This window comes from Ruditapes philippinarum, unplaced genomic scaffold (genome assembly GCF_026571515.1).
Source record: "Ruditapes philippinarum isolate M1 unplaced genomic scaffold, ASM2657151v2 ctg3107_1_1_1_1, whole genome shotgun sequence".
NCBI lineage: Eukaryota > Metazoa > Mollusca > Bivalvia > Venerida > Veneridae > Ruditapes > Ruditapes philippinarum.
In genome coordinates this window covers 19817-40575 of record NW_026859100.1, presented here as the reverse complement: position 1 = coordinate 40575, position 20759 = coordinate 19817, and the positions used below count along the sequence as shown (strand labels likewise).

General features: G+C 31.5%; 1 protein-coding gene across 2 annotated transcripts in view; it reads left to right on the top strand.

Annotated features, from left to right (window-relative positions):
* LOC132755212 (armadillo repeat-containing protein 8-like) overlaps positions 1–20759 on the top strand; it is a 34160-nt gene that overhangs the window by 10835 nt on the left and 2566 nt on the right. For both annotated transcript variants that reach the window (XM_060746022.1, XM_060746021.1), the window contains 8 exons: positions 2313–2477; positions 2900–2986; positions 3419–3511; positions 4654–4803; positions 10294–10389; positions 11901–11996; positions 15693–15765; positions 16425–16518. In XM_060746022.1, coding sequence (XP_060602005.1) covers positions 2313–2477; positions 2900–2986; positions 3419–3511; positions 4654–4803; positions 10294–10389; positions 11901–11996; positions 15693–15765; positions 16425–16518 — 854 coding nt within the window. The remainder of the gene's footprint in view (positions 1–2312; positions 2478–2899; positions 2987–3418; positions 3512–4653; positions 4804–10293; positions 10390–11900; positions 11997–15692; positions 15766–16424; positions 16519–20759) is intronic.

Sequence of the window (20759 nt, the reverse complement as noted above, 5' to 3'; positions counted from 1 at the left end):
CCGCTGTGTGTTCGAATCTTGGCAGGGACTTTAGATTATTTCATGTGAGGAATCTATCCAACTAGCTTATGGAATGTTGGTGGTTCTACTTATGTGCATGTTCATGTCTGAAATAATCAAATATATATTTACCAAGTTATAACTCACAGACTTTGTACCCAGGGATCCACATTTTTCAATTCCAGAGTATCCATGTACCTAACAAATGTTTTTTAGGTATTTTCTATTCAAACATTATTAACATTTATGTATCTTTCTATTCAAAAGTTATTAACATTTATGCATCGTTCTATTCAAATGTTATTAACATTTATGTATCTTTCTATTCAAAAGTTATTAACATTTATGCATCGTTCTATTCAAATGTTATTCACATTTATGTATCTTTCTCTTCAAACGTTATTCACATTTATGTATTTTTCTATTCAAACATTATTAACATGTATCTTTCTATTCAGTCATTATTCACATTTATGTATTTTTCTATTCAAACATTATTAACATTTATGTATTTTTCTATTCAAACATTATTAACATTTATGTACTTTTCTATTCAAACATTATTAACATTTATGTACTTTTCTATTCAAACGTTATTCACATTTATGTACTTTTCTATTCAAACATTATTAACATTTATGTACTTTTCTCTTCAAACGTAATTCACATTTATGTATTTTTCTATTCAAACGTTATTCACATTTATGTATTATTCTATTCAAACATTATTAACATTTATGTACTTTTCTATTCAAACGTTATTCACATTTATGTACTTTTCTATTCAAACGTTATTCACATTTATGTATTATTCTATTCAAACGTTATTAACATTTATGTATTATTCTATTCAAACGTTATTCACATTTATGTATTATTCTATTCAAACGTTATTCACATTTATGTATTATTCTATTCAAACGTTATTAACATTTATGTACTTTTCTATTCAAACGTTATTCACATTTATGTACTTTTCTATTCAAACGTTATTAACATTTATGTAGTATTCTATTCAAACGTTATTCACATTTATGTATTATTCTATTCAAACGTTATTAACATTTATGTACTTTTCTATTCAAACGTTATTAACATTTATGTACTTTTCTATTCAAACGTTATTAACATTTATGTACTATTCTATTCAAACGTTATTCACATTTATGTATTATTCTATTCAAACGTTATTCACATTTATGTATTATTCTATTCAAACGTTATTCACATTTATGTATTATTCTATTCAAACGTTATTCACATTTATGTATTATTCTATTCAAACGTTATTCACATTTATGTATTATTCTATTCAAACGTTATTCACATTTATGTATTATTCTATTCAAACGTTATTCACATTTATGTATTATTCTATTCAAACGTTATTCACATTTATGTATTATTCTATTCAAACATTATTAACATTTATGTTTTTTTCTATTCAAACATTATTAACATTTATGTACTTTTCTATTCAAACGTTATTAACATTTAGGTATTATTCTATTCAAACGTTATTAACATTTATGTATTATTCTATTCAAACGTTATTAACATTTATGTATTATTCTATTCAAACGTTATTAACATTTATGTATTTTTCTATTCAAACGTTATTAACATTTATGTATTTTTCTATTCAAACGTTATTCACATTTATGTATTTTTCTATTCAAACATTATTAACATTTATGTACTTTTCTATTCAAACGTTATTAACATTTATGTATTATTCTATTCAAACGTTATTAACATTTATGTATTATTCTATTCAAACGTTATTAACATTTATGTATTTTTCTATTCAAACGTTATTCACATTTATGTATTTTTCTATTCAAACATTATTAACATTTATGTACTTTTCTATTCAAACGTTTTTAACATTTATGTATTATTCTATTCAAACGTTATTAACATTTATGTATTATTCTATTCAAACGTTATTCACATTTATGTATTTTTCTATTCAAACGTTATTAACATTTATGTACTTTTCTATTCAAACGTTATTAACATTTATGTATTATTCTATTCAAACGTTATTAACATTTATGTATTATTCTATTCAAACGTTATTCACATTTTTGTATTTTTCTATTCAAACGTTATTAACATTTATGTATTATTCTATTCAAACGTTATTAACATTTATGTATTTTTCTATTCAAACATTATTAACATTTATGTATTATTCTATTCAAACGTTATTAACATTTATGTATTTTTCTATTCAAACATTATTAACATTTATGTATCTTTCTATCCAAACGTTATTAACAGATATGAACAACTTTTTTAATATTTAGATTATTGAGACGGAGAATTTAATGGACTGTGTGGTGTCTGGTCTGAACAGCAGTGATATGAAAGTAGCGGCTGCTGCCATACGATGTTTACATAGTCTATCACGATCAGTACAGTTGTTGAGAACCACGTTTCAGGACCACGCTGTGTGGAAACCACTTATGAAGGTACATAGATTATATTATATAAACCGCTGATTTAGTGATATTAAAGGAGCTCCACTGAGGTCAAAAGTCTAAATACATAAAATCTGAAAATTGTTATATTTATCAAGTAAAAACTCATAAATGAAAAATCTGCAAATGATAATTAAGAAATATACACGGTATTAAAATGAATATCGATTTTTTGTGCAACGATTTTCATTTTTGAATCATTTTGCACTATAAAAATGACTTTTCTTGAAAACAGAGTAATGGAATGATCTGACTATTTACACGCAAGTTTTTGAACCAAATCAAAAGGTACACAAATCTCAGAAGTCTGTTTTCAGTCTCATCACATTGTAAAAAACCTGAGTGGAATCCCTTAAATATGATAAAAGCATTTGAGCATTGGCCAAATACTGAATTCTATGAATTTTTTACAGATAATACAAGAGGGTCCGGAGGAGCTTTTACAAGTTTCTACGTCAACAATGTGTAACTTACTGTTGGAATTCTCACCTAGTAAAGAGGTAAAATTCCATAAAGTTTATTTAAAGGCCCATCAAGCCCACTAAAACGCCATCATTCATAATTCTCAAAAACTTTTTATTTTTGGCAAAAGTTACAGTTTTCAAAACATTACTCATTGGTCTTCTAGGTAAAATATCTTTTTCTTCCATTGCCCTTTGGCAATAAGTATAATTAAAGTGATTTAGTATTTTGAATGAATGTCAAAATACAACTTTGTTTACATTTTACTGCCTTTAAGACACATTTCTGCATGTTCAGGGCTACTATGTTCAGTTTTTGAAATCTATAATTACAAAGAATTTTTTTCTTGAAAATGGAATTCTTAGAATGAGTGTAAGTTTATTGAACAAGTTTAATAAAAGTAATGTGAGCCTTTTGCAGCACTTGCATGTGATAAATATTATTCTATAATATTTGTTTTATTATTTCAGTGTATATTGGACTGTGGAGCTATCAACATCTTGGTTGGCCTGACTAGTAGACCAGATCCAGGGTTAAGACTAAATGGAATCTGGGGACTCATGGTACATATTTATATATATATAATATCAATATACCCCCCTACACCCCAACCCCACTATACCCCTATCCCCGCTCCCACCTTTATACAAAATAAGCGGGATCAACCTTATCTGCTACATCCACTTTACCTTTACAATAAGATGAATGATCATTTATCAGAGCTATGAATTGTTATGTACACTGGGTTCTATAATATTTTAGGTTGTGTAGTATTACTGAGCTTTTTGATGGGTTTACTTCCTTTTTCCTTTGGGGATGTCCGTAGGCTAGTGGTTAAGTTCAACATTGTGACTTCAAACCTCTTGCCCCTCACCACTGCGGGTTCGAATCCTGACAGGGACTTTGAATTCTTTCATGTAAGGAAGCTATCCAGCTAGCTTATGGAACTTTGTACTGAGGTGCCAGTTTGTGCCTGAAATAATGCACGGCAGGGCATCTGAGGTCTTCCTCCACCAGTAAAGCTGGAAAGTCGCCAAATGACGTATACTGTGTTGGTGAGACGTAAAACCCAACCAAAAAAGAAAGAAAGGTTTTGCCTATGTTACACATCTCAGTATCTTTCCTTGATAATAAAGTTACATCATCTGTCGGATGTGGAATGGAGTGTGACACTTTCATATTTGTCCTTCATCTGATTAAACATTGTTATAACTTATATATATGTATATGCTGATCTTCCATGTGATTTTTCTGTGCGTGTGTGTGAATATATATATACACAGAAAAATCACATGAAAAATCGGCACTTCACACTCAAACCACGGTTCTCTCGGATTGCTGGTTCAGTATGCTGACTACTACACCACAGTGGCCGTTGCATTTCTTTGTGCCAACTGATCTTTTATATTTAAGTTATAAAGTTTATAATGATACCTTCTTGTCTTATTCCGTGTAATTAAGCTATATAAGTTCTGATCGACAACCTTTCCATTTCACAACCGCACTTTAACTTATATCAGTATATAGGTCTGTAACTAGCATCCAGTTATTACCTTACTTGCTGTCAAAATACAAGTAATGTGATAAAATGAAATGGAACAATGCAACATCAAAGGCTTTCTGTGCATCCAAAGTTGTCCTTCAGATAATTTCAGTTTACAGTTACTGTGACTTTCATAATATTTTTATTTTTTTTATTTTTTAGAATATGACGTTTCAAGTGGAGCAGAAAGTAAAATCTCAAGTTGTTGAAGCAATTGGAACCGAGCAACTGTTCAGGCTTCTGTCTGACCCTGATGCAAACATAGTCATGAAGACGCTTGGTTTATTGCGCAATCTTTTGTCACACAAAATGGTGAGTAAATTGAAAGGATTTGTTTCTTGTGATTTCAGGTTACGTACTGAAGTTAATATTTCCCAGCGATTTTCTTCCTCCATTTGTGAATGGGTCCGGTATTGTGAGAATTGTGGAAAAAAACCATCTTGTAATGAATTGTTTTCTTGACATTGTGAATTTATATACAGTAACTTTTATCGTAGAATTATCAGATTCACCCTTATCTTTCCTATTCCTTTTCGATCTCAAATCAAAGAGACTACTTTGGTTTATCAAAACTGCTTTTTTTAGATGTTAACATTATATATTTACTGTTCTTAGAGGGCTTAGTGGCATACTGGATATAAACAGTGTATTATATTGTGCTTGATTGCGATGTACAATTTAATTACGATAGGAATATATTCTGATAAATTGACCGACCCTTTGATAAATATCCTATAATGTTATGAAAATATTTGAATACATACAGCTTTAAAGGAATCTTTGAAAACTAAGTGTAAATCTATAAATAATCCGGTCATGATGATAATTCAGGCAGCATTATTAAAAATCATTCATTATTATACATGTATTATACATAAAAATAAGGAAAAGAGGCATAATTATAGACTAATTTTGTCAAGAATGTTTATTTTCACCATAATTGTGAACTGTTCTGTTGGACACAGTCTGAAAATTGTGAAGGATTGTTCATTATTGTGAATGTGTCCATTATTAGATACCACTTGTACAAGGAAAAGGGGGAAAAATCACTGTAACAGCCTATTGTTGGTACATGTACTTTTACAGTTAAGGGAAGTAAATATGTATTTTTGTTGATACATAATTTGTAGTAGTTTTCTCCCCTTTGTCTTGACAAATTAAAAATATCCAATCATAAGCAAAATTTGTAGATAAAAAAAGGAGAATACATGTAGTTAAAAGATAAATTTATGAATAAATTAAAAAAAAAAAAGACAATGTATAAAATATGTATATTATGGTAAAATACTGTATTGTATGGTTTTTTTTAAGTAAAAAAAAAAAAAAAGAAAGAAAAGAAAATACTGGACTAAGGAAAAAACTGTCATTTTTATTTGACATGTTTTATAATACTGTAAGGAGATGAGACCATTGACCAACTTCCCACAAATCATTAACCACTTTTCCTCAAATAATTGACTTACTTCAAACAAATTATAGACTGACTTGCAACAGTTATGCACCAGCTTCCTAAAAAATTAATACAAGGTAATATGCATATTTTTAGATACAATTAGCATTTCAAGTCTATACAAACATAAAACATGCAACACAGTATAGGTCATGTGGCGGCTTTCCATCTTTACTGGCGGAGAAGGACCTGAGGAAAGGGCATCTTAGTAGCAACAATAACATTTAGTAAGCCTAGCTGGATAGCTTCTTCACAAGAAAGAATCCAAAGTCCCTGTCAGGATTCCAACCCACAGCCTTGAGGGGGCATGTGACTTGAAGTCAACAACCTTAAGCACTCTGCCACCGGTGCCCCTATTAAACATGTAAAAAATCAAAGGGGCATAATTCTTCCCAAAATGTTCAAATTGCAAAATGCTGACAAAAAAAGCTAGAGCACTTGATGTTGATGCTTCTGTTAAATATGAATGTTGAAAAACTGATTTTATCGCATTGTGTTCTTTCTTGTTTGAAATTGTGGTAATTTTGAATCAATTAGGACTTTGACCTTCAATTTAATGAAACTGCTAATATGTTTGAAAATGTCAGCAGCTTTATTAACATGATGTAATAATCAAAAACTTCAATCGGTTGTCTAAAAACAGGCTATGAATTGTTGTTATGACATTATTTGAAAACCAAAAGACTAATATCCGGTCATAAAGCTCTCATATTCTCAAGTTTATTAAATAAACAATAAATATAGCAGAAATATGAGCTGTGAAAATCTGTCTCTTATCTCTCGTACTAAAAGAAAATGTGGAGAAAAAAATGCTTAAACTTTTACATGTATTAGTTTGCAAAGGAAATTTTTTATTGAACCAGTGTGTCTGTCTGTCTGTCCATTTGTCTGTTGTCTATCTAATTGTTAGTATTTTGTCAGCCTATAACTGTCTGTCCGTCTGTTGATGCAATTTTGTTATCACTTTATATCCTTTACCATTGGCTGCAATTGAAAAAACTGTACTTAAGTTGATTGATAAGTAATATGAAATATAAAATAGTGATTTGCATGTACTACCTAAAACCTTCATTATACTATATCAGGTAGATACCTCTTGAATTATGTAGCCTAAAGCCTTCATACTTATACTATTTAATGAGAGTTTTTTTTACTTATAATGGTAAAGCCTATATGCTTATACTATAACAGTAAGAGTCGAGTGAATAATTGCAATGCACTGCATAAAAAAGGTATTTACACGTCATATGATGTCAGGTAACTGATAATTACTTCTATACTCTATGTAATTATCATATTTTTACCAATTCTCTTTTATATTAGCATGTTAGAAATGGAAATACATATTAAACTTTTCTTGCATTACAGTACAACAATGCCAGATTTATGGTTCAAATGCTTTGCAATTTATCACTTAGGCATATCGGCCTTAATGATTATATTCCTATGCATTTGAACGGGAACTGTGCATTATTCTACAACAACAGGCTTAAAAGTGATATGAGCCGCGTCGCAATAAAACCAACATAGTTTGTTTGCTACCAGCATGGATCCAGACCAGCATGCTCATCCGCGCAGTCTGATCAGGATCCATGCTGTTCGCTGTAAGTTTCACTACTTGTAATAGAGTTGGTAAGCGAACAGCATGGATCCTGATCAGACTGCGCGGATGCGCAGGCTGGTCTGGATCCATGCTGGTCGCAAACGCACTATGTTGGTTTTGTCGTAACACGGCTCAATTATCTATTTCCTAACCATAAGGTGGCATTGGTATTTATTTTTAAATATTGAGCAATTATAAGTTCTCTTAGCTGATCATTATATGTTTGATCAATAAGGAAACTACCTGAATATTTGTTTGACATTTTAAAAGTATTTCATTTATTTTTAATTTGCAAGTTGAGAAAATCTAATAGATGATGTATAGATTACTGTCTCCCATAATTATACATTGCTTATGCATTTGATGTATTACTTCATTTATTGAAAAATCCTAGAATGTTTATTATCTATAAAGCCCTTTTGCAAATTTCTACCTCGTTAATTATGAACACAAGTTGCTAGACAGTTATGAGTGGCATGGCATATCTTTTGCAAGAAAGCAATTAACTGAGACTGCAGAATTACTTTGTTCTTGATGCACCCACATTGATGTTAAAATTGTGTCTTAGAGTATAGAGAATGAATTATTGCACAACAGGTTTTAGACATGAAAAACTAAAACAATAAGGTAATTCATATCAATGGGAAATGTTTTATTTTGACTTGTAGGATTGTTGATAAGTGATATATTATATAGGGTTTTATATAAGCTGTTATGAAAGATAATTACAGAATAATGTCTTTACTAAAAGTTTTAGATGTTATTTTGGGAACTTTATCATAGATTCTTGGTTATCGTTCACAGGGCCTTTAATTAACACTCTTTGGTACCAAAATTTTGCCAATTATTCCCAACCCATTCCCCTCCCAAAAAGTTTATTTTTCCCCTATCCCTGCTTGAACCAGTGTCACAAATTCTTGTTTGAACCTGTCACATATCCTGACTTGGACCTGTCACATATCATTGCTTGAACCTATAACAAATTCTTACTTTGCCCTGTCACATATCCTTGCTTGGACCTGTCACATACCCTTGCTTGTACCTATCACATATCCTTACTTGGACCTGTCACATATCCTTTCTTGGATCTGTTGCATGTCCTTGCTTGGACCTGTCATATATCCTTACTTGCACATGTCACATATCCTTGTTTGAACCTATCACATATTCTTGCTTTGACCTGTCACTTATCCTTGCTTGAACCTTTCACATATCCTTGCTTGGATCTGTTGCATGCACTTACTTGAACTTGTCACATATCTTTACTTGGATCTGTCACATATCCTTACTTGGACCTGTCACATATCCTTACTCTCGACCTGTCACATATCTTTGCTTGGACCTGTCACATATCCTTACTTCGACCTGTCACATATCTTTGCTTGGACCTGTCACATATCCTTACTTCGACCTGTCACATATCTTTACTTAGACCTGTCACATATCCTTACTTGGACCTGTCACATATCCTTACTTCGACCTGTCACATATCTTTACTTAGACCTGTCACATATCCTTACTTGGACCTGTCACATATCCTTACTTCGACCTGTCACATATCTTTGCTTGGACCAGTCACATATCCTTACTTCGACCTGCCACATAATCTTTCTTGGACCTGTCATATTTCCTTACTTGGACCTGTCTTGGACCTGTCACATTCTCTTGCTTGAACCTATCACATATCCTTACTTGGACCTGTCACATATCCTTACTTGGACCTGTCACATATCCTTACTTGGACCTGTCACATATCCTTACTTGGACCTGTTACTTATCTTTTCTTGGACCTGTCTTCTATCCTTATTTGGACTTGTCACATATTTTTACTTGGACCTGTTATGTAATCTTTCTTAAACTGTTACATTATTTTTCTTGGACCTGTCACATATCCTTGTTTGGGGAAAATTTAAGGTGGTTGCTAAAGACAAAAATCCCTTAATACCCCTCTATGCTTGGGAAAGTTGGACTTTACTTGTACTTGATACTCCTTTATTACAACACAGTCATGTCACATGCAATTAAAATACTGTTATCTTTTTTCATTATTATTCAAAATTAATTTCAATTTTTATAATTTGTCTGTCTAGAACTGTAAGTAGGTTAGCGTCTCATTGCCTCATTTTGAAACACTGTAGTGCAGTAACGTAATAAATCTCTCTAAATTTAATAGCAATTTATCAGTTATTGCACTAAGGTGCAAAATGTCTGTACTCTGGTTTTGGGCAACACAAAATAACTTATCATTTACAAATGTATCTTGATAATTGTATAATAGATCCCTGACCCTCTCTCAAGTTAGTCCATATTGACTGCCTTAGATCCATTTTTTGGGTACTGTAATCAGAGTTGACAAATTAAAAAAAAATTCAAATTTTATACAAAGTGACTTTTAGTTTTTATGAGTCATTCACTACTAAAAATGTGTGTTTCTTTCTTTGATGGTAATCTTTACAGCCCAAAAACAAACTTTTATTGAAAAATTATGATTTGAGCTCGAATTTGGCAATTTTACTGTCCTTTATAAAAGAAAAGGGTACAACGGAATCCTTAAAGTTAAAAAAAAGAAAAAAAAAATTATGCCCAAATGGACAAAATGGAAAATGTTAAAGGGTTGGTTTGAAATTGATTGAGTCTGTTCATGGACGGTACTGGAAATTGCATGGTACCGTCCACACCCCCTAGTACACTATGTATCTGTTTCTCTTGACATATGTGTATACGAGTGCATAGTGTATTTTTATTTCAGCATATAGACAACATTATGAGTATGTATGGAAATCAGATCATGCAAGCTGTCATCTTTATATTAGAGGGAGATCATCCACCACAAGTCAAAGAACAGGTATGGGGAAAATAAACCATATTTCATGTTTTCATGTCTGACCTTTAAAGGGACTCCACTGAGGTTTTTTTGACAGGACTGGGAATAATTTTTCGACATAAATTTCCAATTTCATGTACATCTCTGCCAATATCTTATGTGGAAAATTTTTGATCATTCCCTCACTCAGTTTTTTCCAGAATAATCATTTCTTTTGTGAAAAATGATCCAAAATTGAAAAAATTTCAACGCTTTTCACTCAAATCGGGCTAAGAATAACGCAAAAATATGATTTTCAATCTATTTCTCAGTACTCTCGCTGTACTGTATATTTCTTAATTATTTTTGCGTTTCTTTCTATTTTAAATAGTATTACACCACTTTATATGAAATTTAAATTTTGTGCTTTATGCTTTTAAACCTCAGTGGAGTTCCTTTAAAGTAAATTGGTCTATAATGGTACGTCTGTAATACAATGAATAATTACTTTGATAGTATTTAGTATTAGACACAAATGACCAAAGAATTATATATTGATGTTGTTGGCAAATATGAGATACATGATCAGATAATACCTTATATTTAAATAGCAGACAATAAAGTGTTCCAAAACAAAATAATATTATTCATCAGGTAAATCGGTCATTCTAAATCACTTAGAACTTTATCAACATTTCTTTAAAGCAGCATATATAAGAAAGTCCAATATGAGACATTTCTATTGTTTTTATCAATATTTGAAATACTTTTGAAAATGTGCACACATCCACTGAAACAAAAAGTGATAATAAAATTATAAACCTTTGCCACCAGTATACAGCCAGGCCTGCACTTATGTTGACTTACTAACTTTAAATTTTCAACTTGATAACCCTTTAATTGATAATGGACAGTTCCAAAAATGGAAGAAAGACAAGTCCATTGCAGAAAATTATGGTTTAATATATGAATATAACGTAAATGATTTTTTCATCAGAATGGAATTCAGCTTTTCTTAAAAGTACGAAATTTACAAAATTTTGTTTCTATGAACTCGTTGGTGTCACATTGATGTAATGACTTGAATTATATGATGCATTAAAAATATTTAAACCTTACCATGATTTGATTAAACACTTATGGAAGTGTGCTATATTAAAACAAAGGTGAAGCAAGGTTTTTATTACAATCCACTGTGTTTTATGTTCCATTAATGGAACATTTGCCTTGCAGGCTTGTATTTCCTGACATCTAATGTACTTAAAATTGTTTTGAGCCGCGTCATGACAGAACCAACATAGTGTGTTTGCGACCAGCATGGAACCAGACCAGCCTGCGCATCCGCGCAGTCTGATCAGGATCTATGCTGTTCGCTATCAGTTTCTCTACTTGTAATAGAGTTGGTAAGTGAACAGCATGGATCCTGATCAGACTGTGCAGGCTGGTCTGGATCCATGCTGGTCGCAAACCCATTATGTTGGTTTTGTCATGACGCGGCTCATTTGGTTTTTCTTATCAAATAATGGACTGAATTTGTACAATATATATTTCAGACATTGTGTATTCTGGCAAATGTTGCAGACGGCGATCAGGCCAAAGATTACATTATGGGTAATGAAGATGTTCTTAAAAAACTCATGAATTACATGGTAAGTTGTCTTTCTTGTTTCTGTAGTCTTTAGTGGTGAGTCTGTGGCCCAGGGGTAAAGGTTGATGTCTTCAAATCATTTGACCCTCATGGCTGTGGGTTCAGGACTGCATTTGACCCTCAAAGCTGTGGGTTTATGACTAAACCATTTGAGCTAGTTACAAAAGGTTAGTGGAACTACTGGAGGCCAGCTTGAAATTGTAATTTTAAGCACAAACGGCCACCACATCTAAGATCATCCTCCACCAGTAAAACTGAAAGTCCTAAGGCAGATTTTTTGAGCAAACAAAGCAAACTGTCAATTAGTGTTACAAGTATATTCAGACTTTTGCTGTGCCATCATGCTTGATTTCTAATATCAAACCTGTATAGAATGTGGCAATATATTGCAATATATCCCAATATCCCAGTCAAGTATTACATATATCGCAATACCATTTTTATGGCAAGACTTATAACTTAAAGTTGTTATAATGATCTCAACAGTGTCAGTAAATGAAAACAATGAAACAAACTATGTGCTTGAATTATTTGTTTTTGAGCTAGAAATATTTCGCAGTAATGCTTCAGTTCAGTTCTTTGTTCGTATGATCTTTTTTTATGCGAAATAAAGTATGAATGATGCAGGTGTGTGAATAATCATTGCATGATATGGGAGTTTTCTGACTGTACTAAATGAACACACCAATATATAAGTGTGAGCAATTGAGTACCCAGGGGCCACAACTTGCAGAAATTGGAAGTTTTTAATTTTACATGCTTTCTTTTTGAATATGTATAGTAATGTGAAATTGAAAAAACCAACGTATATTCTATAATAAATGTCCCCAATCTCAAAAGTTGGGCATTTATCAAAGTACAAAAAAGTTTATAAATATCATCAAAATTAAATTAATAATTATTGTTTTTCTGTTATTTTCTGTGATTGGTGGGAACCCCAGCTGTGTTTTAATCATTGCTACTTTCTTTGGTTTCAATAAATGAGCCGCGTCACGACAAAACCAACATAGTGCGTTTGTGAGCAGCATGGATCCAGACCAGCCTGCGCATTCGCACAGTCTGATCAGGATCCATGCTGTTCGCTATCAGTTTCTCTACTTGTAATAGAGTTGATAAGCGAACAGCAGACTGCGTGAATGCGCAGGCTGGTCTGGATCCATGCAGGTCGCAAATGGACTATGTTGGTTTTGTCTTGACGCGGCTCAAATTATTATTGTCTTGGTAATTCTGTTGGGGTTTTTTCCAATGTCAAAAGCTTGGGGTGGGAGTAAACCTTTTTAGCACTGTTAACGACACAGTTTCTTCAAATTTGGTCAAAATATTTTCTTTTTCTCTTGATAGTATTTATCTGGTAAATTGTAATAAAAATAGAAAAGAAACATAAAAAAATAAATACTAATAATAATATTTTATGCTCTAACCTAAGGGGTGGGGGGGCATGCATAATATAGATACTTGCCCTTGACTCAGTGTCCTTCCTGCTGTCTGACTGTATGTATTTAGACATATAAAACTGTAAATTTTGGAGCATCTGTATCCTTGGGAACAAGTTCTTAGTTCAGTTTGTTTTATACAATAAACAATAAAGGAAGAAAGAAATTACGAGAACAAAAGAAAAAAAAGAACAAGGAAGCTTTGCGTTAATTACTTCTTCTTGTGCTTTTGTGTTATAAAACACTGAATGTGAATTTTGCAGAATTCGCGGAATTATATATAAATAAGAGGAATCATTTCAGCAATAATTATATTACACTTTGTTACATTCTCCCTGTCACAGACAATTACTTTACTTTAATTTATTTCATGGGATAGGAAAATTGTTTGTCTGATGAGTTAGACCAGTTTTCTCTTTTTGTAGCCAAATTAAAAAAAACAAATGTCTTTAAGTGAGTGAGAGAAAAGACAGGTCTTCTGCAAAAAAGTGTGCTTTCTGGCATTGTTTCTCGGTTTTCTTTGGGTTTTTTTGTTTTGTAATGGTATTACCATTAACATTGTGTCGTTGTTTGGAGGAAACTATGCAGGAAAATATGCCTGCAGGAATTAATTGGTAAGAAAGAATTTTCATGCAAGTATTTTGTGAAGAGATTTGACTTGTGTGCCTAAGGAGCTGGATGTGCAGTAATAAATTCTTTATTTCGTGGCAATATCTCAATTTATTATCTGTAAGAGAAATCTAGCATACAGCACTTAAACAATTACTTAACGGCATCACATTGATTTATTGTTTCTTTGTCAAACGGAATGATAAGTGCTGGAAAAGATTGTTTTATAATAATCTTTTATGTTTTATGTTGGGTGTAATATGCATTAATTGTTTGGAAAAGTTTTACATTTTTTTTTTTTTGCTAAGAAGGTTTTAGTGCTAAGAAGGAAGTAGCAAAGGGCAATAAAAATAATTGTAATAAATTGTAAAAGTTGTCCACACGCAACATTAAATTTTTTAGCAGATGCAGTAAAGCCTATGAGCATAATTGTTTGATTGAAGTCTTGGGTCCAAGAATATAAAGAACTTTATCACATAAACCGCGGCGCAGGAGTGTAATAAAGCTATTTAATAAAAACGATCTTACACTAGTGTAATAACACTTTGACGTGACGTCATTTGCGCTATATATATATAAACATAGCGTTAAAGCGCGCTAATGTTAGCGTTACACTATAGGCGCGTCATTGAAAAATTACTCTTTTTAACAGTTTACTGTTCTTATTTTATATATGTGATAAATAGAATAGTATATTCGTGTAGATTCAATACTAAATTTATTGAACTCGTTGAATAAAACAATATTATGCTCGCCAGAGGCTCGCATAATATGATTTTATTCAACTCGTTTTAATTTTAGTATTAAAATTCACTCATTCAATATCCTCTATTTTCTAAGCTCAAGCTTAGGTTAATGTATTTGATTGGTCAAAAAACTGGTACAGGTAGTATATTGACCAATGAAAATCTTGAAATTAGAGACTGAAGCTCAGAAAGATGTTATATAACAAGGTGGCAGATTTCACAAGTTTGATTTCTCTATCTAAAATTAAATTACTACCAGATTTTGAGATAAGAATTTTAAAATTCAAGTGAAGTGTAATGATGTAATGAAAATATCTGCATTCTATGGCACAATCTTCTAGAAAATTAAATTTCTTGCAAACCTGAACTTTGATCATAAATGTGAATTTCTGTTGACTTTCTTTTGAAAACTTGTTTGTTCTAAAGGGAATCCATGACAGTACATTTTTGCCATGTTATTAAAGTGCACATAACTCGTAAAGGAAACAAAAGTTTACAATAAAAGTAAATTTTACTTTTAGAAATAAAGACACTCTTTCGATTCATATCCACTAAGGGTGTTTTTATGAACCAACTTAAAAATGACAGCAAAAATCCACGAACTTTTTGAACATACCTCGTATCTTATGCAGCTTTAAAGACCCATTATACCTCAGAAATGATTTTATCTTTATTTCTCAAAAACTTTTAATTTTTGATGTCCTGTTACAATTTCCTAAAAGTTGGTAATTGGCCAATTGTTTCTGTTGCTTTTTAGCAATTAATATAGTAAAGTTATATTGAGTTAGTATTTATAGTTTTAAAGTCAAAATACTACTTTGCTTACAATTTGTTACTTTTATTATAAATATATTTTTATATTCAGCACTTCTTTGCCCTAATATATGATTATATATTTTTATATTTCAGTTACATCTGAGTGTGAGTCTTCAAATAGCTGCCACAACATGTATATCTAACCTTGTTTGGAACGAAGAAGAAGGTATGCCACATTAATTCTATGGTATAAATAAGCATAGAGATAGGATATAAGCTGCCTACTGATTCTTCAGTGATTTTTTTTTCAATTTCAATTTTTCAAAACAACCTGTGGCTTTCTGAAGGAGAATTTATAGCACAAAAAAAAATGAAAATGGTTTTTACCAAATTTTCAATCTCAGCTCAATTTAGCATGCATTGTGCGTACAAGAGGCTACCTATAGGGAGAGCTTTCAGTCAATTAGATTTATCAACTACCTGATATAAGTTGGCTGCTGTTAAGCCATGGTTCTGGTGAAGATGCTACATAGGGCATTTTAGGTGAAAATAAAGCATTTTTAGCGGAAAATACTCCTATTTTGGGCTAGCCTGTAAAATATAGGGAAAAAAGTCACTAATCCCATACATTAAAGAAAGAAAAAGAATCTGATTTGAAAATTTGGACAATTTTATTTCCTTTCACATAATAACATTAATGCATTTCAGACAATGAGATTTTATCTTGAAGCACTTTTGCAGAATTATGCCTTGGTTTCTACCCTTGCTTTATCATTCTATCCAGCACTGTAAAGTGCTGTTTGCTGCAGGTATAACATGTTTTTCTATCAACATTAACCTTCTGAGGGTTGTCATAGAAATTATATATTATCTTTTATTTTGTAGGTGCGTATGTACGGCAAGCAAAACTACGGGAAATGGGTGTACAGACTTTGCTACAGAAACTACTCAGTACCAATGATTCTGTTCTCTTTGAAAAGTTAGTATTTTGTGATTATTTCTATTGAATCTAGTATTTTGTGATTATTACTATTGAATCGGGCAATCTGGGTTTGATTCTCGTACGGAGCAGGTCACTTTCGTTATGTTTGTTATCATGAAATCCTTTCTACGGTCATTTGCACTGTACCTCCACTCTGGCATGTACAGAAGTTATCAGTTCCTTGAAAAAGAAAATGCAACATGTTGTACTGGTAAACTGATTGACAGCCTGCTCAGGAACGATGTGGCAGCTTAACTGTGCTCTAGTAAATTCAATGTTGCTTACTGTTGAGATATGGAGTGCAATTTACCATCCCCACCATTTCCTTTATTATTTCCTAGATAATAGAATTTTAACTACAAACTCAAATGACATTAAAAGTCCTTGAAGCATTCCATTATTAGAAATTTTCAAAATAATTAAAATAAGATGTCTAGGGAAAACAAATATTGTAAGTTAAAGTGGGATGAGAAACCCTGTAATGTTCTTGCTGTCTGTGCTATATTTTACAGATAAAAGTCAAATATCTGTGTTTCATAATGATTAAATGGGAGATTTAATTAAATTTCCAATTATTTGGTACTATACAAGTACATATTTAAAGAGAGCAGACGGAAAATAATATCCAGTTGAGATGAAGATTTGCAGAGACACTCTTTTAATTTTGTGGCACATAGAGATTTATGTCTTCTTTGAATGAGAGTTTTTCTTTTATTTTCTGTTTAGAAGGAAGCAGAAATTTGACAAGATTCTAGCCAACTGTACGAGGGTTGATCAATAAGATTATGGACAACTGCCATAATGAAAAAAATTCAAAATGTACATTAAGAAAAAATACACAGAGGAACACCTTAGGTCTTCCTCTACCAGTTAAGCTTGAAAATCGTCATATGACCTATGTCATTTATACATTTATTTGCTAAAATTTAACATATATACATCGGTAAATTTTCAATAGATTAGGATAGGGGTTATGTAACCGGAGCATCTGCCACAAGTTTTTGACATCAAGATCAATATAATTATATTGATGATTTTTTTTACATGTGTCGCCCCTGAGTCAGTGCAGTCTTGATTTGATGTCTGTGAACCAATATTTCTTATATTTCTTGAATATTCCTGCATGCTGTAACTGTCAGTAGTTTATTTGACGAAATCATAAATAGATATTGCAATATTGGCCTTTATGTAGTGAAGCATTGGCAGACAGGACCTCTAGTTATCATACCATCACTACTACTCACTTATGCCACTGGTAAAAAAATGCCTGACTTACAATTTCCCCGCTTGCATGTCTTTTCCAACAAATAATTTTGTGTCACAAAAACATCTTTGCTCTTTGTTTAAAATTATAGCACATATTTTATTGATTGGGATCCTCTATAAGTGAAAAAGTGATAATGATGTTTGTTTATAATGCTAATGAGAAATGGTGTAACCTTTAGGGAATGAAGTCATAAGATTTTAGTAACGTTTGCTGCAGTTATGTATGAACAACAAGAACTAATTATTTAACCTAAGGTGTATTGGTGGAATATGGTTGCTAAACAAAAGAAAGAAAAATACTTGCCTCATTCAAAGTTTTAATCATGTGTAAACAAGAATGATTAAATTTATTTTGAGTAAATAAAATGCATATAAAGTATATCAATGTTTTTAAGTACAAGTAAGATTTTTGCTAGTGCCTATTTACTTATTGGTCAACCCTCTTTAATTTATGCTTGTATATTAAGTTAATCTGGTATTTCTATAAAGGCATAAAACTTACTTATTGAAAAGTAAGAAAGTCTGTATCCAGCGATGTGCAGGCATGGTAATCTGAGGGTTCTTGGTTCAATTACCACTCATTCTGTACATTTTTAACTCCCTGTGACACAGTATTTGTTTCAATAATTTCAGAAATTATTATCCATCAGAGATTTATTTCCATTTCATACAGCATATGTATATATACATAATGTACATGTAAATGAAAGAAGGTCATGAGCAAAAAATTATACACAAAAAAAATTACAACGGACCTGCAATCCAGAGACCCGTGGTTCGAGTCTTGGCTGCAAAATGCCAATTTTTTGCCCCTATGGTAATAATAGTGATGACATCACAATAAAAGTAAAAAAAACTAAATTATATAAGGCAAATAAGCAGGAAGGAAACACAAAGGCCGCTGTGATGTAGTGGTTAGCATACTGGACCGGCAATCCAGAGACCCGTGGTTTGAGTACCGGCTGCGACATGCTGATTTTTCTTGCGATTTTGCTATGTATAATTTCCTGCTCATGGTACAGAATAAAAAACTTTTTGTAATTCACTGTAATAAAGTTGGGAGTGCTAATTGGGATCTATACTGTAATATAAAACAGAATACTGTTGATAGTAAAACATATCATTATATTGATTCAATATGTACTTTAACTCTCATTTATTTTTGGCACAGATACAATGTAAACAACATTTGTCCTTGAGACATGTTTTCTTTAATATTAATGAATAAGCATTTTGCATGATGATAAAGACTTACCAAGGTCACAGACTACTTTAAAAAAAAAATATTACATGTATAGTTATGTTTCTGTTAAATGATTAGTCATATACATTAACTGATATAATGACATTGATAGATCTGAGATAGAAAACTTAGTTATCAGTAATTATAAATTAAAGTGACTCCACAAGAGGTTACTTGAAGGGACCGAAAATATTTTTTTTTTTCAAGATTTTAGTACAACCTGTATGCAAAATTTCAGATCATTTACTCACTTTGCTTTCCATAAATCATCAGTTTTTATTGCACAGATTGACCCCCATATTGAAAAGAATTGCAATGATTTTCACTTATAATGCGCACGCTGACCCATTATCAATTAAGTACAGAGTATATTTACATATTTTCGTTGCATAGTTTTCATTTTAAGTGCACCCGTTTATTTTTGCAAAAAATTTCAAATTTTATGATTTTAGGCTATTAGACCTCCAGAGTCAGTCCCTTTAACTCTAAGCTAGTGTCCGTTATTTGTGATTTGTCTGAGTCACCAGACAGACCAGTCTGCATATCCAGACTTTATACTGTTGGCTGCATAATTTTAAATTCTACTGCACTGGACCACCTAGGGTTAATGAGATGAACATATGATCTTATCAGATGACCAAGCAGAACGCTAAAAGTATCCTACATGTATCAGAGTGGCCGCAGTTAATTTCTCTTAATTTATGTGTTTATGTGTTATTACTAGAATTAAGATTTATTCAATTATTCTTGTTAAATGGATTAATACAATTACTTAATAACTTCTGTAAAATGGATTAAATACCGCATTTATTTGTTCATAATTTTATTTAATGTGACAATATTCTGAATATAACAACTGACTTCTGTTTTTGATTTGATTATCCATTTAGGCCTATATTTTCCACATGGATTGCTACAAGAATGGGTAAAGTGTTCAGTTCCAGTAGGGAACTCCACTTTTCAAGAAGCCCAACAGTCGCTATATAACCAGTACAGTAGGTACTGAGGCGTACTGCGACGACCCCAGAGTTTGCGGACAGTAGGTCCAATATTAACTCTGCAACAGATTAGGAAAATCTGTTTCGTCATCATGGAATGATGGACAACAGTATGAAGCCTTGGCCAGATGATTGACCTTCCAAGTTTTATGCTACAACTACTACTACAACAACAAAGACAATATTGCTTTAACTTGAAGTTAACAAGACATAAAATTAATATTATATTACATGTATTTAACAATTTAATTTCTTGAGCCACGAACATACCAAAGTCATGTTTCTTCGGCTAACGAAATGCACATATCACAGCTTATAATTTATAAGACTCTTATTCTATTGGTTAAAAAGATCTGCAGTATCTTACTGTTTTAAATCTTACTTGATATAAGAAAATATCAGCTCTTGCTCACAAAATATAATTCTATGTTTAGTTGGGTAACTGTATGATAAGTTAAAATAAAAATTATTTGAATTAAAGATATAATATGCTCAAATTCATTGTATTTTTAAATATTGATAATTGTATTTTTAAATATTGATAATTGCTACACAGGCTCCTTTTAAATATAAAATAAACATGTTTTGACTACACACTAAGAAGATATCTTATGTCTTAAACTCTACACAATTTAGAGGCACAATAAGAATGTATAGTGTCAATAAAAAAAAAAATTAAGAAAGGGTCAACTTTACTTATATGCAGCTTCCCATAATTTCTGGGATAAAAA